Here is a 27,217-nt window from a genome sequence, read left to right as displayed (position 1 = left end):
TTGCACGTTCATTTTCCTCTCCCTGGCCATTGATGTTGACTTCCTCAAAATTCAGTCCTCGCTCCTCTTCTGTTATTCCCTCTACATTTTTCTCCCCAGGCTAAATTCCATGCAAGCCCACAGATTCTATTTTTATCTCCATTCATGTGAAACAAATATGCGTCTTCATTTTAGATCTCCTTTGAGCTCTAGACCTGTTTATCCAATTGCCTAATAGTCATGCATGCATGAGTTCATTCACTGAAGAAATACCTATTATGTGGTCACTGTGCAAAGCACTGTTCCTGACTCTGGGCATACAACAATGAACAAAACAACAGAAACCCTTGCTCTCAAGGGCCTTTCATTCTACTGGAAGAAGTATTAATGGTAAACAATAGTACATTCTTCGGAAAGAAAGAAACCAAGATTAGGAGAATAAAATGTATGATGGGATTACAGTTTAAGTAAGGTGATCAGAGTAGATTTCACCGTATAGAAGATATTTTAGCTGCTAGACTTCAGTGAATCATGTGAATATTGGGTTAGACTGTACAGACAAGGGAAAGACCAGGAACAGTCAAGGAATGGCAGTAAGGCTAGGATGCCTAGAGTGATAGGAGCAGGAAAAGATACCTGAGGAGGATTCTGGCGGCAGATAGAGTGGGGCAGTGATCAGCAGACTTATGTAAAGGGTCAGGTAGTAACCATTTTAAGTTTTGTAGGTTGCACAAATTCTCCTTCACATATTTTTCTTTTTCTCTTCTGTTTTCTCCATTTTCTTTCTTTCTTTTTTTTTTTTTTAAAATTCTTTAAAAAGCCTTAGCTCTCAGCCCTTAGGGACCTGGGTTTTGTCCTCCAGCTGGCTGTAGTTTGCTCAGCCCTTGGTACCTCATACTCGGCATCTACAGACCTGCTGCTTCCTGTGTTTCCTCTCTGGCCAAACACTTTTGCTGTCCCCCTCCAAACCTGTCACGATTGACCCCTCGTAACTAATCTGTTTCCAGTTTCTGTTAATTTCACCGACTTCCCTGGTGGCTCAGTGGTAAAATCCACCTGCCAGTGCAGGAGATGTTAATTCCATCTCCTTATTATGTCTAGTATCTATTTACTCCATAGTCTAAGCAACTGTCATCTGAACAGCAGCCACCTGACTGATCCTTCCACATGTCTGTCCTCCTTCAGGCCTGTCTTCACACAGCTTGCAGAATAAGGATTCCAGAATAATCCTTAGAAGTGTGCCTCCTTTCTGCGAAAAATTACCTTCTTGGCTTCTCCATGTTCTCACTGCTCTTCCTCTCATTTTCTGCCTTTCAGTTCTTCGATGCCATACTGCTCCTCCTTGTACAGGGTTTCAGCATCTGCCTTATGCTGTCTGAGCTGCTTTTCCTTCTGCACTTAACTCTTCACCATCCCATAGATCTCAGTTCCAACCATTCCACAACTATCTACTGGATGCCTAGTTTGTATCAGTCCTGTTCTAGGCATCAGATGAACAAATAACTCACAGGCTAAACACAAAATGAACCTTTCCTTGTGGAGCTTATAGTCTAGTGAAGTTATCTCTGAATCTTGTTGGGGGTAATTCTGAATATAAGAAATCCTTGAAGCACCAAGTGTTTTTCTTTTGCAGTGGTTACATTTTCAGCCACTTTCTTTCACATTTCTGTATATGGTTATTTGACTGATGTCTGTTTCTCACAATAAACTATACACTCTATGAGCACAGGAACTCTTTTTTTCCCCATCACCTTTCTGTCACTGCCCCTCTAGCAGTAAGCATAGTGTCTCACACATTAATAGGTATTCAGTAGATACTTTTTAAATTGCTGTCTTAATGAATTGATAGATTACAATCTAAGAGTTGTTAACTTGAGATTTTTCTCTTTAAGACTACACAAAATGAACCTATAGTTTAATTTTTTTATGGAAATACATGTATATCCATTCTTGCATGAGGCTTGGTTATTTTTCATCCATGGGATGTACAATCATTATTTTAGATTATGTAAACATATTATCAAAATTAAATTTTCATTTCTTCAAGTTCAAAAATAAAAGTATGCTGAATACGTCTTTTGAAGAAATTTATTGTTTTAACGAAGAAAATTGTTTTAGACTGTTCCAATTACAAAAGTTTATAAGCACTTTAGGAATTTACTATTTTTAAGAATAAAATAAGAAATGACAGTGTTTAAAATCAGATATGTAATTTTTTTTTGAAAAATCAATTTATTTATTCCTATTATATCCTGTAAACAGACAGGGAAACTTAAAAACTCAAGCTTAAAGAGGGCTTTAAAGTGATCAATGGGTGGAGTCAGGAGTAAAATAATCAGAATTATTTCTAACTATTGATGCTTGGTCAGTTAGTCCACATTGATAAATTGGTTTCTGTACAGTTTATTTATGAAGAGTTTTTTTATTTCTTGTTCCAGCTTATGTGACCTGAAAGTTATAGACTGCTTTTAAATACACTGTTCTGTCAAAACACTGTGCTGGCAAAATGTTTTAACTTAATCTCGATTTTGTGATTCATCAGGTGATTCTGGACAAGGATTGAGAACGTGGATCAAGCAAGTTTTAAACCAAGATTTAACATTCCAGCACATAAAAGTTATCTATCCAACAGCTCCTCCCAGGTATGCAGTCATTTAAATCATTACTCAGTATAACTCTGTGGCATTATACACACATACACACACACACACACACACACACACACAGCAGCTGGATGTTTTTTCAGCTTAATTCTGTATTTATAATATTTTAAATTGAGGTCCTCTTTTTCCAGAACAATTTTTTAATTCATTCTTTATCTTAAATTAAAATGTAATTGGTGTCCTATATTTTATCTACAATTCCACCTACTTGTTACCCCCAGGGTTTGACTCAATTAATTTGGGATGTGGCCACAACAGAAAGACTTTTTTTATATTTTAAAAGCTTCATTCTAGTATGAGTTTTAGTACACAGCCAAAAGTGAGATGGGATAGTCTAGCCATCATGAAAGCCTCATCCAGGACATTTGTGAAAATGTAAGACATGCAGTCAATTCAGTGTAGATACATAGAGCAGGTACTGGGAGAAACTGAAAATTAGGGGGAATGGGAAGGTGGTGATGTTGAGACAGGAAACCTAAAAGAAGATTGTCCATGCAGTGATTTATTATGCAGTGTTTTATATGAGGCATTTTTAATTTAGCACACTGGCAGGATGTTTATGAAGTAGCATCAATTAGAAGGACTTTACAGAATTTGATATAGTTAAGGATACTGTTCTAGGAATGTGTAACTATGGATATTTATATCAGTACAGATATTTTCACTGTGTAATGACTTAACTGCTGACATGAGTTTTTTAAAAGTATGTTTTGTTGCGGTAAATGATGTAAGAACTGTAGTTCCTAAGAGTTTTCAGTTGTTCATTCTAGGACCTGACCAGTAATAGGATTAATCTAGAGTGAGCATGAGGTCAGTGACTTGCTGTCTGTAAAGCATCATGGACCACTTTTCACCAACAAGTCCCAAATTGAGGAAGCCTATAGTGCCACTAAGTTTGTAGTTTTTAGTTTGGATTCCACACCTTAGAAGGCTGTTTGACCGTATGTTATTAGAAGAATCTGACGTTTATAGTGTACTCTGCTGTTTCAAGGTCTCTGACTGATACTTCAAACAGTCTACTCTGTTTAGGCAGGGAGTTTGGGCACAAATTTATTGACCTTGCTTTTGTAGCATAATATGGCTTCATTTGGTAACACAAAGTAGCTGCTGCTTTACATCTATTGTAACACTTTTCTTGCGCTGCCCATAGAAAGTCCTGTGTCATCTCCTTTGTTTACTATCTTTTCAAATAGCATCAGGAGGCAGTGGTAGATGGATGCCTTTCTTAACTCTCTTTTTTAATGTAATTTGTACTTGGTGAAAGTTAATTTTAGTAAACTTTAAAACTGCAGCTAATTTTCATGCTTTGACATTTTCCTTCACACTTTCTGACATTGTCCAAATTTTATAGTATTTATTTACTCTCCTGTTTTGCCTTCCATCACCTGCAAACCTGTAAGTTTTTCTCTACTGTAGTATTTTGTTGACTAAGTTATTCTTACCAGAGTATGCTGAAAATATGATCTGGCTTTTTAAATCTTTCCATTGATGCCACCTAATTGGTATGCGGGGTTAAATGACCTGTTCACCACAGTTTTGTCCTAGAATGGATCTAGTCTCCCACCTTTGAAATGATGCTTCCTGTTATGTAACTTCACCCAAGCTAGATATTTATGGAAATGAGTAAGAATGAAATGTTGAAGCAGGTTTAGCTGTGTTGGCTCTGGTTCGGAATGCCAAACATATTTCCACAGAGGTTAGAGCAGTTTACACTGTTACCAGCAAAGCTTGACAGTCCCATTCATTTCACATCCACATAAACAATTTCCACTGTCAGGCTTTTTAACTTTAGCCAGTCTAGTAGCTGTGTAGTAGTATCTTCTGCTTTTCATTTGTAGTTCTCTAATGCTAATGCTACTGAGTATTATTTCTTATATTTATTGAGCATTTGTATATCCTCAAAAGAAACATCCACTCATATTGTTTGCCCATGTTTTTGTTTGTCTTTTATTTATTAATTTATTAAAGGTTTTATTTTTTTTAAACACAGATTCAAACATCTTGTCCTTGTCTGGTTTGCGTTTTTACTCTCTTAAGACCAGAAGTCCTAGTATGTTTTTTACAAGTAAAATTTACAGTGAAATGCAAATGCCTTAAGCATATAGGTCGATCAGTTTTTATGAATATATGCTCTTGTTTAATTGCTTCAATTACAAGAACGTTTCCATCACCCCAGCAAGTTTTCTTGTGCCTCCTTCCAATCCGTTCCTAGTGCGCATAGGTTACCATTGTTCCAGTTTCTATCACTGTAGGATAGTTTTGCCAGTTGTTGAATTTCAACTAAATGGGATAATTTAACCTTCTGTGTCTGTCTTCTTTCACTCAACATAGTGTTTATGTGCCTATCAGTAGTTCATTTAAAAATTTTTGAGTAGATGTTATGTGTGAATATACCATACATTTATTTATGCATTCTACTGTTGATAGACATTTGGATTATTTCCAGTTTTTAAAAACAATGATTATCATTGCTATAAGCTCTTTTGTGTAACATTTTGTGAACATATTTTAATGACTTCTTATCTAGAGTGTTCTGTTTCATTGGTCTGTTTATCTAGTTTTAATGCCAATGCAAAACTGTTTTGATTACTACAGCTTTATAGCAAATGTTGAAATCAGGTGATATTAAGTTCATTTTCAGCATTCTTTCATTCTAGGTTCTTTGCATTTATATGTAAATTTTAGAATCCACTTACCAATTTTACAGAAAACCTGTTTGGATTTTTATTAGAATTGCATGTAATCCATAGCAGGTTTATTTACAGGAAATTAACATGGTATGTCACCATTTTAGATCTTTGTTCATTTCTATCAGCAGTGATATAGAATTTTCAGTAGAGAGATCTTTTGCTAAGTTTAGTCACAAATATTTCATGTTTTCTTATTGTATTGTAAATAGAATTTTTAGAAAGTTTAGACTTCTAATTTGATTGTTACAAGTACATAGAAACACCTTTTAAATTTTCTCTTATTAAAGTATAGTTGATTTACAGTGCTGTAACAGTCTCTGCTGTACAGCATGGTGACTCAGTTATATACATAAATACATTCTTTTTCTATAATTTTTTCCATTCTGGTTTATCACATGATACTGAATACAGTTCTGTGTACTCTACATAAGAAACACATTTTTGGATCTTACTCTTATATCTTGCTGCCTTCCTAAATTCACTTATTTCTAGTAGTTATCTAGTAGATTCTTTATGTTTTTTGTGTAAACAATAATACTGTCTGTAAATAAAGGCAGTGTTCCTTTTTCCTTCCCAATCTTCCTTTTACTTTATTGTCTTGCTTTATTGTGCTTATTTGAACGTCTGATAAAGTGTTTAATAGAATCAAGGAATGCCTTCTTGTATAATCTTAGAAGGGAAGAATTCAGTATTTCACCGTTAAGTATGATGTTGTTACAGGTTTTTTTCTGCACACCTTTTATTAAGGAAATTTATTTCTTTGCCTAATTAGCTGAGTTTTTTTTCTTAATTGGTTAAATCATTTTTCTGTATTTTTTGAGATAATCATGGTTTTTATCTTTCGTTATATTGGTGGACATTCAAATGTTAAACCAACCTTTCATTCCTGGCTTAAACCCCACTTGGTTATAATGTATTATTTGTTTTATGTATAGCTGAATTTGATTTGCTAGGATTTTGTTGAGAAATTTTAATCTGCATTCATGAGGGCTGTTGATCTGTAGTTTTCTCTTATAAAGTTTTTTTTATCTAGATTATACTGTCTCTTTTTATTTTATTTATTTTTTGGCCATGCCGTATAACTTGCAGGATCTTAGTTTCCCAACCAGAGATTGAACCCAGGCTCTCAACAGTGAAAGCACTGAGTCCTAACCGCTGGACAACCAGGGAATTCCCTGCTGCTGCTGCTGCTGCTAAGTCGCTTCAGTCGTGTCCGACTCTGTGCGACCCCATAGACGGCAGCCCACCAGGCTCCCCTGTCCCTGGGATTCTCCAGGCAAGAACACTGGAGTGAGTTGCCATTTCCTCCTCCAATGCATGAAAGTTTTCCCTAGATCCCTTAAAATGTGTTAGAAAATGTTACCTTCCGTTTTCTGAGTTTGTATTATTTTTTTCCTTCAGTGTTCAGTAAAATTCACTAGTGAAATTATTTGGACATGAAGTTTTCTTCTGTGAAGGTTTTGATAATAAATTCAGTTTCTTTCATATAATGAGAATATTCAGATTTTCTGTTTCTTTCTGTATCAGTTTTGATCGTTTGTGTTTCTCATAGAGTTTGTATCTTTTATCTAATTTACCAGATTTATTGATATAAAGTTGTTCATGATATTCTTTTCTAATGCCTTTAGGATTTGTGCTGATATTTTTTTATTTCATTACCAATATCAATAATTTATATCTTTTTTCTTGCTTTATCTTCTCGAAGCATTATCAATTTTGTTAATCTTTTCATAGAGACAGTTTTGGCTTGGTTATTTTGTGCTCTTTTTCTGTTATTTATATTTGCTTTTACATTTGTTGTTTTCTTCCATTTATATTAAAGCTCTAAATTTCTCACTAATCTCTGCCTTAGGTAATTCCCACTAATTTTCTCTTTTGTATTTTTAATATATTGAAATCTTTTCTAAGCTCTCATGAAAGCAAAAGTGTTACTTGCTCAATAGTGTCTGACTCTTTGCAACCCCATGGTCTGTAGCCCCTCAGGTTCCTCTGTCCATGGAACTCTCTAGGCAAGAATACTAGAGTGGGGTGCCATTTCCTTCTCTGGAAGAGTACTGGAGTCAGTTGCCATGCCCTCCTCCAGGGGGATCTTAAAGCACCCCAGCAACAGTTTTAGTGTGGTCATCCATCCGTGGGGTAGAAATTCAGAAAAGACACAGTGCTAATGTCTTGATTCTGTTCTGTGATAACTGGGGCCTCTGCTGGGAAAACTTGAAGTCTGGGCATGACTAAAATCATCTGAAGATTCACTCGTATCTGGCACTTAATACTCGATAATAGCTGGGATCTTCCTTTGATCTTTTGGTCTTGTTACCATAACAACTACATGAGTTTTTACTATCTGATGTCTTGGACATCTGGCCGCATGGAAGCTGATGTCCAAGAGCAGATACACTAAGGAGAACCAGAAGGAAGCTGTATTGCCTTTGAAGACCTAGTCTTAGAAGTTGCATAGTGCTATTTCCTCTCTAGTCAGAGGACCACTCAGAGTCAAGGAGAGAGACATTGACTCTACCTCTTGATGGGAGTATCTGAGTCACATTGTAAGGAGAGCATGTGGAATGAAAGATACTTTTCTGGGCAGATATGGAAAACAAGAGTTCTGCAAGCTTCTTTAACCCATAAATTATTTAGAAATATCTTGTTAATGTCCCAATATTTGGGGTCTTTCTAGGTGTTTTATTGCTATTGATTCCTAATTTCGTTTCTGTTGCTGCCAGTATTCTGGCAGCAGTTTGATTCTTTTGATACTCACTGGCTTGTATTATGGTTGTGCATGTGGTCTCTCTTGGTGACTCTTATTGTGTATAGAGTTCTATAGATGTCAGTAGTTCAAGGTGATTATACTAAATTTTATACTTTTATTTTAAATTTTTATGTTTTCTTAGTGATTCCAAGTCATTTTATTACTTACCACAGAATGGGTGGTATTATGTCCAACTGTGATTTTACATTGTCCTCTTCCTCCCTGTCCTTCTGCCAGTTTTTCTCTCATGGTTTTTAAGCTGTTTGAGGTACATTCCCAGGCAGGTCTACTGTCTTCCTCATTAAAAGCTATCTTATATCTTTTATCTTATAAAATGCTCATTTTTAAATCTCTGGTAATTCCTTGAACTGTACTTTGTTTAATAATCATATAGGATTTATCAGCTTTTCTGTGTTTACTGTTTGTATAGCATATCTTTTTCTAATTTTTTTTACTTTTAACATCTATGCCATTATTTTTAAGATGTATTTCTTATATATAACATAATTTGGACTTTGTTTTTTCCTTAGTCTAGCAGTTTCTGTCTTTTAAGTGATTTATTTACACCATTTGTATTTATTGTAAATATTGCTATGTTTGCATTTAAATTTATTGATTTTTATTTCTCTTTTTCCCTTTTCCATCTTTTTTTGGATTTAAGAAAATTAATACTTTATTATTATTTATTGTTTGTGTTTTCTGATTGTTCTAAAGACTGTGTAGCATATATATCACATCTTTTACCTACTTAGAGTTAATTTTTTACCACTTTACACAAAATGTAGATGCCTTATAACCATATAGATTCCTTTATCTTCCCCTCCTTAATGTTATACATGCTGCTTGTTGTATGTGTTTTATCAACATACATTGAAAACTCTATCAAACAAGGTTGTAATTTTTGCTTCTAACAGTCATACATGCTTTAAAGAACTTAAGAGAACAGTAGTCTATTTTGCTTATACCCAGTTGTGGCCTATTACAGCAAATCAGTATGTTTTGATTAAACTGTGACTTGTCACTTTGGCTATAAGGTACTCCTTTTCTCAGCCCTATTTAATAGATGTTTTTAATCAGCTGAGTTAGGGCGTATTCAGTAAAAGTCAGCATTTACCTGCTGTGTTAATTTAAATGGAAAATGTTGCTTCATTGTTTTATTATGTTAATTTAGACTATATTTAATTGAAGTGCTCAATAAAGATTTTTATTTCTGTGACATACTTTAGCTGTATTTGTAATTAGAGGTTCTGTTGGTTTGAGTTTACTAGTACAATTTCCATTTTAAAAATAATAATTTTTAATAAGCAATTAATAATTTATATGATACAGTTTCCTAGTGTTTTGAAAAATTCTAAAAGTAGTAAGATTCAGTCAGTAGTGCCTCTACTATTTTTCCACGTGAAGTGCATGTTTATATTTTTCAGTAAACTTATATTCTGAAACAAGGTTAGGCACTTTTGATTTAGGTTTAGTAGTAATAGGTTCATCTTTACTCCATCACTTAGGATTCATACCTGAAGCATGATATTAGGAGATCTGTCTCCTGATAACAGTGGATCTGTACTGCACATACACTTCACTGGCAAGGAACTGTCCTAAAAGAATGCTATTTTGAAGAAGTAGTTTACTTCTTTGTAAGTATTTTAAGTATGTATTAGTATGTTATTAAGTATCTATTAGTATGTTATTGGGCTTCCCTCATAGCTCAGTTGGTAAAGAATCTGCCTGCAATGCAGGACACCTGGGTTCGATTCCTGGGTTGGGAAGATCCCCTGGAGAAGGAAATGGCAACCCATTCCAGTATTCTTGCCTGGAGAATCCCATGGACAGAGAGGAGCCTGGCAGGCCTCAGTCCATGGGATCGTAAGAGTTAGACACGTGTTCTAAGTATGTTATTCCTTAGAAATACATCCTTTTAAAAAAACAAAAGAAAAATTTGACCTTTTTCTAGAAATCACAGAGTGGATTTTTACAAGAATTAAAGTCAAAAGATATTCAGAGCAAAGCTAAATAATTTTAGGTATCCTTATTATTTCTGACAAAAATTATTCCCAAATCACAAATGCTTATTGACATGCATCATTCAACAAATACTTGTTCTTGGCACTGGGGGTAATCACTGTGGAAAAGGGCATTCCAGGGAGAGGAAATGTCAGGTGCTAAGTCCTTGGATCAGTAGCGAGGCGGTTCTGAAGAAAACCGAGGGGAGTGTGACTGGAACCTAGGGAATCCCAGGGGAGGAGCAGTGAAATGAGAGAGGAAGCCTGGAACCTAGTGACGGCATCTGAAAGGTTGTGAATGACCTTTTGATTTTATGACTTTCAGGGAACAAAACTTGGTGACAAGCTGAATGGCAGCTTCTTTTCTTTTCATAGACCTTGAACATTTATTCCTGCTTAATATTTTACCAGTGTGTAATGGTTTGATTGATTGATTGATTGAGAAGCCACACATTCTTTGCCAAATATACTTATTTATGGTAATAATGTCTCAGCTGTCTTATGCCAGCTAATGAAGTGATTTATTTGAGGAAGAAGGCGAATGAGTATAACATATGTGCCAGTTTGTTTAGCTGCTTTAAAAAAACAATCTTACTTTCATGCTTTACTGAAAGGCTATTCTACCATCTTAGGAGAATTATGCATTCTTGATTGTTTTCTTAACAAAAAGATCGAAATTATTCTTTGACTCATCACATTTTCCCTGTTATCTTCCTTTGGACAGAATTAGTTTTGTTAGAGAACTGAGAAAACAAAAAGCTGCTAAATTGGTAAAACTTATATTCTATGGAGCATCTATCTCTAATTAAGTAAGGCACTGTCAAAGACAAAAAGTTAAGTAAGTGTCATTTTTTTATATTAATGGCTGAGTTCCCAGAATGATTCATATTTTAGCCTATGATATCATCCTTTTTTAAGTGCTTAGACAGACAAGTAAACACTTAAGAGAAATAGAATAAAATGAAAAGGGAAGTAGAAATAAGTCACAAGAGTACCAGTCTAATTCAGGCTTTAGCCTGAGTGTTGTATATTGTTTTCATTCAGAAGATCATTGTGGTTTTAGTGGCAATTTCATTGGTTTGGGATTTAATTTTGTCTCACAGTGGCATTAATGCTGTATGGAAAGCACCTGCTTTCACTTTCTGAGTCCTGTTAAGAAAGTTAATCCTGAGAGGGGGTTCTGGGAGGAGGGGTGGATGGAATGCTTTCTCCCCTTCTGATTCCAATTTATCTCCCTGTCTTGAGCCAAGCAGCTTCTGAAGTCAGAAGGCCCACAGGAATGAGGGAGAATTTAGGCTCTGTAGGAGTACCCATACAGAGCTTAGGCAGGATTTTATCTCACCCACTGAGAGCCCAGGGGATGATGCAGGAGAAGCCTTAGGTAAGGCCCAGAGAGTGGCAGATCCTGGAAAGAGTGCCGTCTGCAAAAATCTTCATTCCTCCCAGATTCATGTCATAAAATGTTAATTCCCAAGCAATAATACAATATTAGTTTAAATCCCACAAAGGACTTTTAAGGGGGAGTATTTGAAATTATTTTAAAATTTACTAAATATTGAATTAATATTTCTTAGAGAGAGAAAGAAGATTAGATACTTAAGAATAGGCAGGACAAGTCTGAGAGACACAGGGTGGTGATGGTTGGGAGAGGGGGACCACCTGACTCAACCTCAGAACTTACTCTAAAACCACTGTGATGTAGTCAGTGTGATCCTAACACAGGAGTAGATCAATAAATCAGTGGAACGAAATAGAGCCTTTGTCGACCAGGATTCTTCCAGTGAGATACAAAACAGAGAAAATGACTTGTCATTTTTTTTGATTTTTGCCAGGGATAGAACTAGTACTATTCTAGATGCTTTGGAGAGAAGTCCATTCATTATATGTAGTAAATGTATTAGGCATTATGGTTTAGTTCTCTTACAGAACCTACGGCGAGAGATACTAGATTCTTCAGAACTATAATATGGCAGAGGTAAATCCTCGTAAAGGTGAACTTCAGCTTTATGAGAAAAGGTGTTTTTGTTTTTGTAGCACTGCAGGCACAATTCGCACATAGGGGAGAAAATGAATTTCAACCCTTAGGTCACACCATGCAGAAAATAAATCCCAGAAAAATTCAAAGCTTAGATGTAAAAATGAAAGCAAAAATCGTAGAAGATAATCTTGGATTCTACATGTAATAATGTATGAATTGCGAATAAAATAAATTAGAATACCCCAAAGTTTAGTTTAAATTAGTTTAAGTTAAAATTATACCTCTCAGAGTACATCAAATGTAAAGTCTTGATTTGGCTTAAAAAAAGATACTTTATATACATATGTCAGTATGCAGAAATCTATTTGGAAAAAATACTTGAAATACAAATGAACAGTATTTAGGTGACTAATATACAGATACACTTTGAAACTAGTGAGAAAAAAATCAAAATTCCAATAGGAAAAAAATAGCCAGTGATATGAATAAGTAATTCCTTCACGTAGAGTTCTGAAAAGGCAGCACTAATCTTTAGTGGCTGTGTTGGAAGTGAATGGGATTTGCTTGCAAGTGGACAGGATGGAATTTTCTAAAGTAAAGAAAATATTCTGTATCACTATGGAAATTCTTTGTCAAAAGTCTTTGAACTGTGTATTTAAAAGGTGTACATTTATATATGTAAATTATATCTCAGTAAAGTTGATTTTAAAGCTGTAGTTACTACCTTTCAGTGGTAATGTTTTAAAGTATGTTACTATCATAATTAGAGCTGTTGGGCCAAAAGATGTTCTCTGACTTTTCTTGTAGAAAGGTGAATTTTTATAGCCTTCATGGAAGCAACTCTGAAACCTCTATTAAGATAAAATGATCAGATTATACCTTTCAGTCCAGTAGGCCTATTCCACAAACTCTGTTCCATAGAATAAAAGTCTAAGTACATAAAAACATGTATGCAAATATGTTTAATGCAGAAGTGTCCTTAGTGGCTAAAACTTAGGTACCAAATAAATGCCCATTTGTAAGCAAATGGCCAATTAAATTATGGAGCATCTCAATTACAAGATACTATATAGTCTAGTCAAGGCTATGGTTTTTCCTGTGGTCATGTATGGATGTGAGAGTTGGACTGTGAGGAAGGCTGAGCACCGAAGAATTGATCCTTTTGAACTGTGGTGTTGGAGAAGACTCTTGAGAGTCCCTTGGACTGCAAGGAGATCCAACCAGTCCATTCTGAAGGAGATCAGCCCTGGGATTTCTTTGGAAGGAATGATGCTAAAGCTGAAACTCCAGTACTTTGGCCACCTCATGCGAAGAATTGACTTATTGGAAAGACTGATGCTGGGAGAGATTGGGAGCAGGAGGAGAAGGGGACGACAGAGGATGAGATGGCTGGATAGCATCACTGACTCGATGGACGTGAGTGGGAGTTGGTGATGGACAGGGAGGCCTGGCGTGCTTCGATTCATGGGGTCGCAAAGAGTTGGACACAACTGAGCGACTGAACTGAACTGAACTGATACAGCTATTTAAAAAGATGGGTAAGAACTACATCACATGAAAGGGTTTCTATGAGGTATTGTTAAAGGAGAAAAGTATAATGCACATAAGAAAACCAAATAGGCTTATTTCATTTTTGAAAAGCATATGGTGCCATTAAAAAATATAATGTAAAGAAACATCTTTTAATGTATGTACAGGAAAAACACTGAGGGATATATTCGAGAAGGTTGACATCGTTTACCTAGAGTGAAGGGCAAGATATGTGAGGGGGTAGGAGAGGAGAAGAAGAATGGAGAGATAAGCAAAAACAAACAAAAAAAAAAGTAAGACAGTCAACATCGAAGTAGTCCGCATGCAGACAAAGTATCCCATATTTGCAACATTTCACATATGTGCATAAACTAGGCCTCTGTGGCTCAGTGGATGAAGAATCCACCTGCAGTGCCGGAGACGCAGGAGCTGCGGGTTTGATCCCTGGAAAGGAAGTGGCAACCCACTCCTGTGTTCTTGCCTGAAAAATCCCATGGACAGAAGAGCCTGGTGGGCTATAGTCCATGGGGCTGCAAAGAGTTGGACACCACTTAAGCAACTGAGCACAGCACAGCATAAACTAGGAGAGAATGTTAGGGTTTTATGTACTGGCATATAGATATTGGTAATATACATTCAAATTTTAGAAAGTGTGTTACAGAGTAAAGTTTATAACACAGTTATATTTTAGTAAATGAAAGAATCTCTTCAGATGAGTTCTTGTTAAATCTGAGTCAGAGCAACTTTCTTGTTTATAGACTTCTTTGGCTTTCTCTGAGAAAGTTTCCAGAATATTTCTCTTGACTTTTAGGTTCCTCGAGTGGATATCCATTTATTTTGGAGAGTTAAGACTAAAACAGAGCAACAGTTGTATAGTTCTCCTGTTTTCCTTCTACACGTTGATAGTATTAACTGGATGTTTCCCACAGTCAGATCTGCATAGACTGCAGAGTTCTTTTGCTACCGTGGATGACAGAATGAAAATTGAGTAGCTCTAGCTCCTTGGGTTTGCAGGGATTCCACTTGGTTTTTCATTAAAGAATATGCAAGGAAGCACAATCAGATCTCAGCTGGTATCTTTTAGCCCTCCATTTTTTTGTTCTGGCTGTACATTTTATGCTTTTATTTCACTGACTCTGGAGGGTGAGAATATATAGCTGATTTGAGATGGGGCTAACCCTTATGGCAGAAAGTGAAGAGGAACTAAAAAGCCTCCTGATGAAAGTGAAAGAGGAGAGTGAAAAAGTTGGCTTAAAGCTCAACATTCAGAAAACTAAGATCATGGCATCTGGTCCCATCAACTTCATGGGAAATAGATGAAGAAACAGTGGAAACAGTGTCAGACTTTATTTTTGGGGGCTCCAAAATCACTGCAGATGGTGACTACAGCCATGAAATTAAAAGATGCTTACTCCTTGGGAGGAAAGTTATGACCAACCTAGACAGTATATTCAAAAGCAGAGACGTTACTTGCCAACAAAGGTCCATCTAGTCAAAGCTATGGTTTTTCCAGTGGTCATGTATGGATGTGAGAGTTGGACTGTGAAGAAAGTTGAGCACCGAAGAATTGATGCTTTTGAACTATGGTGTTGGAGAAGACTCTTGAGAGTCCCTTGGACTGCAAGGAGATCCAACCAGTCCATCCTAAAGGAAATCAGTCCTGGGTGTTCATTGGAAGGACTGATGCTGAGGCTGAAACTCCAATACTTTGGCCACCTGATGTAAAGAGGTGACTCATTGGAAAAGACCCTGATGCTGGGAGGGATTGGGGCCAGGAGGAGAAGGAGACGACAGAGGATGAAATGGCTGGGTGGCATCACCGACTCAATGGACATGAGTTTGGGTAAACTCCGGGAGTTGGTGATGAACAGGGAGGCCTTGTGTGCTGCGATTCTTGGGGTCACAAAGAGTTGGACACGACTGAGCTACTGAACTGAACTGAACTGAAAGCAATAGAAGTGTTGATCTGGAAGAAACCCTGCATCTTTGGTCAGCATTGCTTTAGGTTTCTTTCAAATTGTAGTGTATACTTCTGTCACTGAATTTTCTGTGGCCTTTCTTAGCACATAAAACCCACTTTTCACTGTCTCATAAATAGAAAGCAAGATTTGCTAAGTGAAGAGCTGTATCTTTTGTTGAACTCTCCTGTTCCTCATCTTTGAGAAACCATTGGTTCTCCATGTGTGTCTCATGGAGACATATATATGTGGAGACATATATATATGGAGATATATATATATATATCTCCCCATAAACCTCTCTGTTTTCTACAGGAGACTGGAAGAGTGTTTCAGTTCCCTTCATTTATCTTTACCAACATAGGACTTGTCACCAGACCCCTTAACCCCTTTGTAATTGATTAAAACAGAGTATTTGGAATACCTTGGGATACACACGCATGTACGTGCACACACATACATACACAAACACACACACACACGTATACTTAAAAGAATCCAAAGCAAGATTCACTAATACTGTGGCCATCCTACCTGATATTTAAGTGTAAAGCATCTTATAAGATCAATCTTGTTCAACAAGACACCCAGCTCAGGGAATCTTATCACATAGAGTGTTTTGTAAGTCCAACAAAGCACTCAATTTGAGAACCAAACTGAGTGTTGCAGACAGTGCTGGGATATCTGTATGAAGAGCACTTCCAATGAATATTTGTATCCCATTAAATTCTTTCATTTTAAGGTTCCTGGGAAGATTTAAAAATAAAATAGCTCCAGAAGACCCCTATTCTAAAGATAATCTGCCTGGATGTAATCAGATCAGATCAGATCAGATCAGTTGCTCAGTTGTGTCCGACTCTTTGTGACCCCATGAATCGCAGCACGCCAGGCCTCCCTGTCCATCACCAACTCCTGGAGTTCACTCAGACTTACGTCCATCGAGTCAGTGATGCCATCCAGCCATCTCATCCTCTGTCGTCCCCTTCTCCTCCTCCCCTCAATCCCTCCCAGCATCAGAGTCTTTTCCAATGAGTCAACTCTTCGCATGAGGTGGCCAAAGTACTGGAGTTTCAGCTTTAGCATCATTCCTTCCAAAGAAATCCCAGGGCTGATCTCCTTCAGAATGGACTGGTTGGATCTCCTTGCAGTCCAAGGGACTCTCAAGTCTTCTCCAATACCACAGTTCATCAAGAAACCTTTAAATTATTAACTCAGCCTTCAAACTTCTGTGCTACAAGCTAACCATTGTTTAAAAGCATTTAGGTGAATCATATTTTCTGCTCTTGAGGCCTGACTTTTTGCATGGACAGCCATTATTTATTTAGCTGTGAATGCTTAAATATTGATCCTTACACTTTTAAAGTATATCAAGGCAGAAGTTTAAAGAAATAGTAGACCTGATTAATCATTTAAATTGAGTGGAAAAAATAGCATGCACACACAATATACCAAATATAATTATCCTTTTTTCACTGGGACTTTCTGGAGTGTATGAAACTCAAAAGATGGAGAAACTATGATGAACTGGCATTAATAAATGTTAATAGAACCAATGTAAGTATAGGAGAGTTAAGATACGCATGGGAATGTCTTTAATATGAATTCTTTAACTTCTAAAACATTAAAGAAATTGTAATTCAAAGCACTAATATTTTAGAAACTAAAAATGTTTTAATTTTTTTTTCTTTTTTGGTTTTAAACAGGCCATATACTCCTTTGAAAGGAGGAATCTCCAATGTATGGTTTGACAGACTTAAAATATCAAATGACTGCCCAGAGCACCTTGAATCAATTGATGTAATGTGTCAGGTGCTTACAGATTTGATTGATGATGAAGTAAAAACTGGCATCAAGAAGAACAGAATATTAGTAGGTAAGATTTTTAGATGTTGGCAATTTAAATATTTTGATTCACTTTTTAAATTTTGTACTTTGAATTTTACTTGGAACATTATTTGGGAGCATTTTATATATCATATGAGACCTATTCATAGTTTCCCAGATAGTGCAGTGGTTAAACAGAATCTACCTGCCATTGCAGAAGATGCAAGAGATACGGGTTTCATTCCTGGGTCGGGAAGGTTCCCTGAAGGAGGAAATGGCAACCCACTCCAGTATTCTTGCCTAGGAAATTCCATGGACAGAGGAGCCTGGCGGGCTATAGTTGGTGGGCTTGCAAGAGTCAGCATGACTTAATGACTAAACCACCACATCATGTTGTAAATAAGTTTAGAATGCACTTTGAAATCCTGTATAGACAGGATCTGGGCAAATTAATAAACTGCCTCTGTTTATTGAAGTACTAAGCTATTCTTTGAGTTAAGAAGCAATATGATATAATGGATGGAATCCATTCTTTTCTGTCTTGGCTTCAGTATTCACTTTTGTTAGTTAAAAGCAACTGGCCCTCTGGCCCAGTAACATCACCTTGCTGGGCCTTTGTTTCCTCATCGGTGTTTAACTGTTTCTGTGTTTAGCACCATGTCACAGAGATGGATATAGAACATTATAGGAGTACTGCGAAGAACCTAGTAAAGGGGTACCAGCTCAGTCTAGGGCATCATGAAACAGTTACAAGATAGAACTCAAGATACATGAGTGTATAACAGCTTCTGTCATTCGATCATTTAGCAAACATTTCTAAGTACTGTGTGTCAGGCATTAAGTCGAATGCTCAAAGAGACACAGGTAAATACAACAGGATCTGTGTGCCCCAGTTGCTTACAACCGAAAAGAGCCCATGAGGTGCTGGTAATAACTGTCCTGCCAACTAGCCTTGAAAAGTGCCCTAAAGCTACATAACTGGCCGCTCTTCAAAGGGAATGATCATGTATATTTATTTTTATTTCTCAGCACCCACTGCAATGCCTGGCACAGAACTGAACATTTATTATAATCAGTGGCATGATCTGATCAGTAAACTGATGATTTAAGTAATTGGAATTTAGATGAAGAAGTCATAAGTATTTGGAGCTATTAGGGAACAATTTAAGAAAAAAGTGTCAAAGATATATGAGATTTTAAGATGTGCAAATAAATAAAATTTTAACTATTGTAGTATGGATGTCTAGATACAGAGAGTGATATGAATGGTAAATAGAAGTAGAAAAAGTAGTGCTTGTTGTTGTCTGACTGGATGTTAGATAATTTTAACAGAAAGTTTGTTGTGTGACTGGAAAATGCCTGTTGATCTCATAGTGTGACTAACAGCTGGAAGAGCATGATGGCATAGAGACAAAAATAGTTCAAATCTGAAGCCCACCATTGCCTAGCAGGTTCATCACTTAATAACCTGCACTGATTTTCTGCCGCCTCATCTGTAAAGTGGGAATAATGATACAGTATCTGTTTTACTGGGAGACTGAGTGAGTGAATGAAGTTGCTCAGTGGTGTCTGACTCTTTGCGACCTATGGATGTAGCCTGCCAGGCTCCTCCATCCATGAGATTTCCAGGCAAGAATACTGGAGTGGGGTGCCATTTGCTTCTCCAGGAGATCTTCCCAACCCAGGAATCGAACCCGGGTCTCCCACATTGCAGGCAGACTCCTTACCATCTGAGCCACCAGGGAAGTCCCTTACTGGAAGATGATGTCTGTCAAATACTTGGCTCATTTTACAATCTCAATAAATTCTGAGTCCCCTTTTATCCTTTATTCTATAGATAGTTGAGGAGCAATGGCTTAAGTATGTCTTTGAGTCGTATAGTTAATTAAAACTGTGCTTTAGGAAAATTAATCCACAGAAGGGGTAAGGGAGGAGATAGGAAGAACCAGTTCCTGAATTTATGTTTATAGGATAGTAAGATACTGAAGTAATGAGATGACAGTGTGAATAAGTAGAAAATACACTTAGTACTCTTAATGTGGGTGTGTTAAAGAATGTATCCCATTGAATTGTAACTATTGATACTTATCTGCTTGTCCTTTCCCCCATCCCTATTCCTTGCCCTTCCCCATATCCATCAGTTATTTCGTCTTACTCATTTTTGAAAAGAGACTATGTATGGATTGTTATAGGGTCAGAGAGTTGATAAGAATTTTGAATCTAGGTTTACTTCATTTTAAAGCCCATGATTCTTCTGTTTAACTGAACATTTGTATGAATATTTATAAAGCTCTTAATACATGCTGTCAAATTCCTTTCACGAAAACACTGTACCTGTTGATGCTTCTCCCACCTCTATTAGAATATCCATCTTATTATAACCTTGCTGAATGATACTGTCTTGAAAAATCTTTGCTAAAAATAAGTAAAAAGTGGCAATTAATTTACACTTAATTTATTTTCCTTTTAATTCTGTTTGTTATGTTCTGACATGAGACAGCTGTTTTTAGTTATCTGGTTTTTCCAAATAACTTCTCAGATTAAGAAGTTATTCTTCTAGAATTTGAGTAAATATTCAAATAGATTTTCTACTGACTTTTCCATAATGTTTTTTAAATTTGTAATTCTTTGATTCATCTAGAATTTATTTTAGTTTCTTTCTACTGTATCATGAAAGGTTTTAATTATTTTCTGAAGTTCCAAGAAAACTTTGTTAAAAGATGATCTTATTTATTAAGCAGTTAGTAATATGACCGATATTTTATCATAGCTCCATTGAATTTTTAACAACAAATTTCATTTTAGAAGAGTTATAAACTACTAAAGTATAAAATTTGAAATTTATTACAAAATATATATGTAATAGAAAATTTATATGCACTTATATGAATATAAAATAATTGAGAAAGAGAAAAAATTTTTTAGAATTTGTGAGGTGAGTCTATCAAGCGCTATAAAGCCTCTCCATAGCTTGAGATATGAAAGAGACAGAGAAGTGTGGATCCAAGGTTGTTGGTCTTTGTTACCTGTACTGTTAGTTATTTAACCATTCAATGAAAATAAATCTTTGAGGCATTTCTATAGAGTTAAACATGTGTGTCAAAATATATGTAATTCTTAACCTTCTTTATTAAAACAAAACACCTGTTATACTGCCTCCTTTTCATATGCTGGATTCTTCACATGGGTTGGCTGTTGATGCTTAGAGAAATGGCATTCTAGTCCTATCAGGTTTTCTCTTGTAGTTATTATTATTTTTCTTTTTGTCTTATTGATCTGACTGAACTCTCAATTCATTTCAAAATGTGGTACATGAGGCAATATTGTTATGTATTTGAATGTTTGTACATGCATTTCCCAAGTTATAAATATCATAATTGCAAACACACTAATGCAGCTGACAGCAGTTTAACATGGTTAAGAACTTGGGCTGTGCACTCAAACTGCAAGTTTCTAATCCTAGATCCAGTGCCTGTTTTTGTGGTTATGTGAGTGTCCTTAATCTCTGGGCTTGGGTGATCATAATAGTACTTACAGAGTTGTGATAATTCAGTTTATCAGTTCCTGTGAAGTACTTAGAAACATGCCTGGGGTGTGGTGACGGTGCTGTGGTTGGCCCCTCTCCCCCACCTGCCCTGCTGTCTCCCACGCAGCAGGAAGGCTGTGCTGGCCCGCTGCTGCCCCTGGGGGACTCGCAGGCAGCGCCGTGTCCCTTCCCTACCAGCTGTTTTCTTTTTCCCTAATGGTATACATGCTTATTTTCATTGCTCATAGACTGTTTAAGATTTAAATGCTATTTTTAACATTTTATCTAGGAGGTATTCAATGAGAAGTCAAAGAAAAGTGCATTTGAGATGCTGAGTCATTTTTATTAAAACAATGCATTTGAGACATAGGAAACACATGTATGAACAACACAGTGAGGTTAGGTTATTTTTTTTAATGAATTCTAAGAGAAAAACCTTGAAAATTAAAGGATTAAAGAGGAAAACATGGAAATAATAAGTACAAAATTATTGCCCTTATTAATTTTGTTTAGTATGTGATAAAACTTCAGATTTAATATCATACACTGTGTCCTCATGGAACCCTTGTCTCTGAGGTTGTGGTTTTAACCAGTATAGTTTTGTAAACAAAACTGTTCTCTATATTTGAATAAGTGGCAGCCCATTCTTTTTTTCTGGTTTTATTTTGATTAGTGATATTTTATTATATTAAATTTAGTTTAAAAACAATGTTTTTATGGTATATGATATGCCCCTTTTCCAGTAGTTTACACAGCTTAGTCAGGTCAAAAATGATGCTTCTCATACTAAATTTAATTTCCAAATTATTCATAGAACTTTTAAGTGCTGGAGAACCAAAAAAAAAAGAATCAAAAACTTTACATTATAATGAGGGAGATAACAAAAGTAAAGTGCTTTATACAATCCAAGTATTACTGTAAAAGTATTTACAAGGTATATAGTGTGAACAGTGAGGCATGAACACAAAAACTTTGAGGGGGGAGCTGAGAACTGCTTCTTAGAAGAGAGAATTTCCAACCGAGTTTTAAAGAATGAATGAGAATATGGCTGGTAAACAAGAAGGGAAACACATTCATGAAGGAAAACAAGGAACACGTTAGAATGTCTCAGGAACTACTAGTCCGGTGTACACTTCAACTGCTAGGATTATTGAGTTGCATACAGAGAATGACTCAGTGGGATGAGCCTTTGAAGAGGAACACACTGACAGCAGTGTGGAGGCTGAAGGCCAGGGGGAGAGGCCGCAGGTCCAGGAGGATGAGAGACCAACACCGTGTTTCAAGACTTTGCAAACACAAGGCTGTAAGGTTACACTGGAGGACCCTGCACTCAACTGCAGGGTTAGCTGAGAAAAGAAATTCTTTGTTTGCTTATTTTCGTCAGTGGGAATATATTTCTTTCTTAATGGAAAGAATAAACTCTGGTTCGATAGGAGGATCTGGGCCAGATCTTTAAATGTGTTCCTTGGAGACAACTCATGAATCCTCACCCTGCACATTAAGAATATCAGATACAAGAAACTGTATTTTTATATATTTGTACCACACATAATTCTTCAGAGTGTGTGGTAAAAATTAGGGGAAACACAAGCAGTAATTAGTGACTTTTAAATTACTTTCTGAATTTGGCATCATAGTTGTTCCTGGATTCAGGAAACCTGGATTCAGATCCTGCATTCTGAGAAAATTATTAAAATACAGTTCAACACTAAAAAGTATTTAAATTATACACATTTTCATGTAGTATCTTTCTTGATCCTTCTAATAGGTAAGATATAAAATGATTACTCACCCTTCAGATAAGAAGAAAGTAAAATTCAAAGAAAGTAAAATTCCTGGCTAAAATGGAGTTGGGACTAGAACCCAGATCTATTGACTTAGTCAGAAACTTTGTCCCATAATGAGATTCCTTTTTTAGCCACTAGGTGGTGATAATTTGTTGTTAAGAGAAAATTGACATAATTTAGGTTTAAATTTAATCCAGGATGTATAGAATCTGACAAATGATAATGACCAGATTATAAGAATTTTTATAATATGAGCGTATTAGCAGAATGAAGCATGGATAATCATATGCTTCTGGAATTACACCTAAATATTTTACATGGATGCTGTAAAAGCCCATCATGAGGAAAGTAGTTAAGGCAATAATGGTTAGTTAATACAATTGAATGTTATGTAACTGATATATACTGTATATACACATTTAGAAGGCACTTGGTATATTTAGTATGTGCTCAATGAATAAAAAAAATAATTATAGAATTTCATAACTGTTTAAAGACATTCAAATCAGTATTATAAGAAAGTAAGGTATAAAATTTACATATAGAGTGAGTTTAACTGCTAAAATAAAATTTTAAAACATGTCAGAATTATATATGAGTAATGATATTTTGGGTAACCCATTTTCTTTATTTTGGTGTGATGGAAATACTTTATTCAGTGGACATATATTAGCATATTAATTTAAAAAAAGATTTAAAATTAAAATGAAGGGATGGTTGCAGTTACCAAGATGAAACCTAGCTCTACAATTTCCAGGCTCACTTTCCTGACATTATATATGTTTCTCCTGATGATCTTAGAGGTAAAACTGGAAAGTGATAGCATCTTTCTACCTTCTTTCAACATATATATGTCTTGAATGACTTCCCTGGTGGCTCGGACGGTAAAGCATCTGCCTACAATGTGGGAGACCCAGGTTCAATCCCTGGGTTGGAAGATCTAGAGAAGGAAATGGCAACCCATTCCAGTATTCTTACCTGGAAAATCCTTACTTATGTTTCTTCAACAACAATCATCAGAACTTTTAAGACTTGGGATTGCTGTTTTAATAGCTTTCCACATAAGATGATAAATATTCTATTTATCCTATAAACTTTATATAAGAGAAAATATACAAATATGATTGGCATAATTTATATGTTCCCAAATTTTTGAAACTTTATCACAGTTCAGTCTGAAGAATAATTACATATAAATCAAATGGGAAAATTGTTGAAATTTGAATGTAGGGTGGATTTTATTGCATTTTAAAAATCCTGGTCAACTGATAATAAACTTGAATTGTAAGTTCCCCATCCCCTTGCCCCCAACTTTGTTTTCAGATAGGTTAGCTTGGTTTTCCCAGTGTAGTTTTTATATATTGTTACTGTTTTATTTCATTTAAAGAGTTCATAAAAGTTAGGTTTATTATTTTTTAACATGTTTTATTCAGCCTGTTAATCTTAAATGTATGTTGAAATGTTAACTCTTGACATTTTAATACTTTGCCAGCAACTATAAATATACATTATAAGTACTACCTACAATGAGTTTACTATTTTGTATTTACTCATTGAACAGTATATTTTATATTGCATTTTAGACACTTGGAAAATGAATTCAAATAACTAGTCCTTTGTGTTAAATTTTCTTCTATCAGAAGAAAAAAATGCACAAAGTCCCTTTTCACACTGGTGTCCACAATGTTAAAGGTGACTGTATTGTCAGAGATCACTGGTGAGGAATTGCAGACTACCTCACAAGATTATAAATGGATAAGGGACTTAGATTGAATCTTAAAATAATACATTTTCAGTGAGTACATTTTTTTTCATTATAAATTATGAGAATTGAACTTGAGGTTAAATGTCTTTGGATGCCTTTGTTGATAATGACATTTCATATGTGAGAAAGTGTTTTCTTTTTAGTTTTTGTTATTGCTGTTAGATTGGACCCATCAAGGAACTCTGAAATCACATAAAGTGATTAGTTAATAAAAATGAAGTGATGGGCTGGGTGCATTTAAGGTGTAAAATTTTCTCAGTAGGTGTTCTTTTATAATAATTTTTAAATATATTTTTGCTTACCAACCTATTTTGTCTTTGTATGACTTTTTTAAGATCTTTACCACTTTAGATTTAAATATCAAATTTAATTATCTTAGGTACATTATTTTCTTAATGAAACAGTTTCATTTTTGCTCAATTTATGAATTTTGAAGCTTTTTTCCTAATCATTGGTATGCAGCTTAGGTTATCTAGAACGTCATTGTCCAATAGCATAGCCCCTAGCCATATGTGAGTATTTAAACTCCAAATTTAACTAGGTAAAATTAAATTAACATTTAGTTCCTCAGTCACACTAGTCACATTCAATATTTTGCTTAGGTACATTTGGCAAAAGTATTATTTACGCTCTTGAATTTCTCCAAAAATAAAAACTGTGTTCCTGCAGGCTTGCTGTCTATAACATGCGATTTCTTTTAAATCATGAGATGTCTTTTTAATTCTCAGTCAAGCTAGGGAATATCACACTACATCTCTAAGTTGGGCCACTCTCTCTGCTGTGTCATGTCATGTCCCCATCTCCACATTTTGTGATGTATCTCTTTTCTCCTCGTACAGAAGGATCCATGTATTTTAATTTGTATTATCTCCAGTGACTAGTGTCACTCCATCGACAGTGATTGGCTCATAAAAGACAATAAAATGTTGTTAAGTGAATAAGTTTTTTCCAAGCTTTTTTAAAAGTACATATAAGTATATATGTTTTAATTGTACCATCACAAGTTAGTTCCCAAAATAATATGATAATACAAAGATATTTTAACTAGCTCACCAAATTTTTGATCATCCTTCCTAATTCAAAGATCACTAAGCATCTGTTATATGAAAAACTCTAGCTTATAGTTTGGCAACTAAGACAAAAAAGTCCATGTTATTAGTTGTAGTGTGAGTACTCCTATAAGTATAAACAAAATGTAAGTACACATTAGACGTTTAAGTGAATAACACTTGTGTTATGACTCATATGTTTTGAATTATGATAAATATTTTTACTTGATGACCAAGATTTATTTCTTTGTGCAATTCTAGTTCCTTTTATAACAAATTATTTTACTAGTGATGACGTAGATGGAATAGTGTTATTTACTCATGGCAGGTCTTTTTCGGTAAGATCTAAAGTAGACTAAATTTTTCTTGTGCATTGTATCTCTTTTAGGTCTCCAGATATTTATGGAAGATTGGCATAGCTATATCTTGTGCCAAATTAGCATTATTATGATTTTACTGATAAGTGAATTTTTGCTTCTTGTAGGAGGATTTTCTATGGGAGGGTGCATGGCAATGCATTTAGCATATAGAAATCATCAAGATGTGGCAGGAGTATTTGCTCTGTCTAGTTTTCTGAATAAAGCATCTGCTGTTTACCAGGTAAGTTTCAGATTTTAAAAGCAAAACAGAAGAAAAAAAAGAAGACATTCACACATTGAAACTAAAACGACATTGATAATTACACAGTAACGGTTGCTTCACAGAGCATTCCTGGGAATTCATGGGCAAATGAGCTATATTGATTAATCCCAGCTGGTCATTCTCGTTTAGGAAATGCCTTGTACAAAGAATATTGTTAATCAAAGTCTCAAAGGGGAAAGGATAAAAAATATGTATATAATATATATGCATCCTGTATACATGTTAAAAACGTAGATGATTATAGCTGGGTTTGCTAATTATGACTTAATCAAACCAAAGGATAAGTTACATGGCTGACACATGTTTTGCAGCATTATTACTAATTTATGAATGGAATATAATAGTGATACAGCCTCATTACCAGGAGTAGAACCAGCAGGTACAGAAACGAGAACAAGAATGCCAATTTTCCCTTGTGTTCCTCCCTCTCTCCACTCTATGTGAAAAGGGTTGTCTTCCCAAGACACAAGGTTTCTTCACGAAATGCTTTGACTGTTTTTGAAACAGCCCTCTTCGGAGTAAGTGCAGGTCCCACACAACTGCAGTTCCTGTCGTGCTATCAACCAGCTAAGCTCCTGAGCTTAGTCCATCAGTATATACCTCGGACATCACCGCCACTACTGCTTTTTCCCCTGAAGCTTTGGTTAAATTGACATTTTTCTGCCCTCCCTGACTTCCAAGAATATATACTGTTCTTAAATGAATTTCTTAAACTTCTCCATGTTTATATCCTCTTCTCTAGGCTCTTCAGAAAAGTGACGGTGTTCTTCCTGAATTATTTCAGTGTCATGGTACTGCAGATGAGTTAGTTCTTCATTCTTGGGGTGAAGAGACAAATTCCATGTTAAAATCTCTAGGAGTGAGCACAAAGTTTCATAGTTTCCCAGGTGTTTACCATGAGTTAAGCAAAGCGGAACTAGAGAAACTAAAGTCATGGATTCTTACAAAGCTACCGGACTAAATTAAGATTGATGTGTTAATATACAAGTAATGTCTTTATGAAAAGTGTTTTTTACTGTCTAGTTCTGATTTGATGAATAATTATTAAAATATTAAGAAATATCAAGTTTACTGACTTCC

At 35.5% G+C, this 27,217-nt stretch overlaps 1 protein-coding gene across 1 annotated transcript in view; it reads left to right on the top strand.

Moving 5' to 3' along the window:
• Positions 1-27,203, top strand: part of LYPLAL1 (lysophospholipase like 1) — a 29,675-nt gene extending 2,472 nt beyond the window's left edge. The window contains exons 2-5 of the mRNA XM_006063750.3: positions 2,522-2,621; positions 17,248-17,417; positions 25,980-26,095; positions 26,880-27,203. Of these exons, the coding sequence (XP_006063812.1) occupies positions 2,522-2,621; positions 17,248-17,417; positions 25,980-26,095; positions 26,880-27,098 (605 nt within the window). The 3' untranslated portion in view covers positions 27,099-27,203. The remainder of the gene's footprint in view (positions 1-2,521; positions 2,622-17,247; positions 17,418-25,979; positions 26,096-26,879) is intronic.
• Positions 27,204-27,217: the final 14 nt, after the last annotated feature.

The sequence above is a fragment of the Bubalus bubalis genome, chromosome 5 (genome assembly GCF_019923935.1).
Source record: "Bubalus bubalis isolate 160015118507 breed Murrah chromosome 5, NDDB_SH_1, whole genome shotgun sequence".
Lineage (NCBI taxonomy): Eukaryota > Metazoa > Chordata > Mammalia > Artiodactyla > Bovidae > Bubalus > Bubalus bubalis.
Note: the sequence above shows the minus strand (reverse complement) of the source record. Positions and strands in the feature narration are given on the sequence as shown.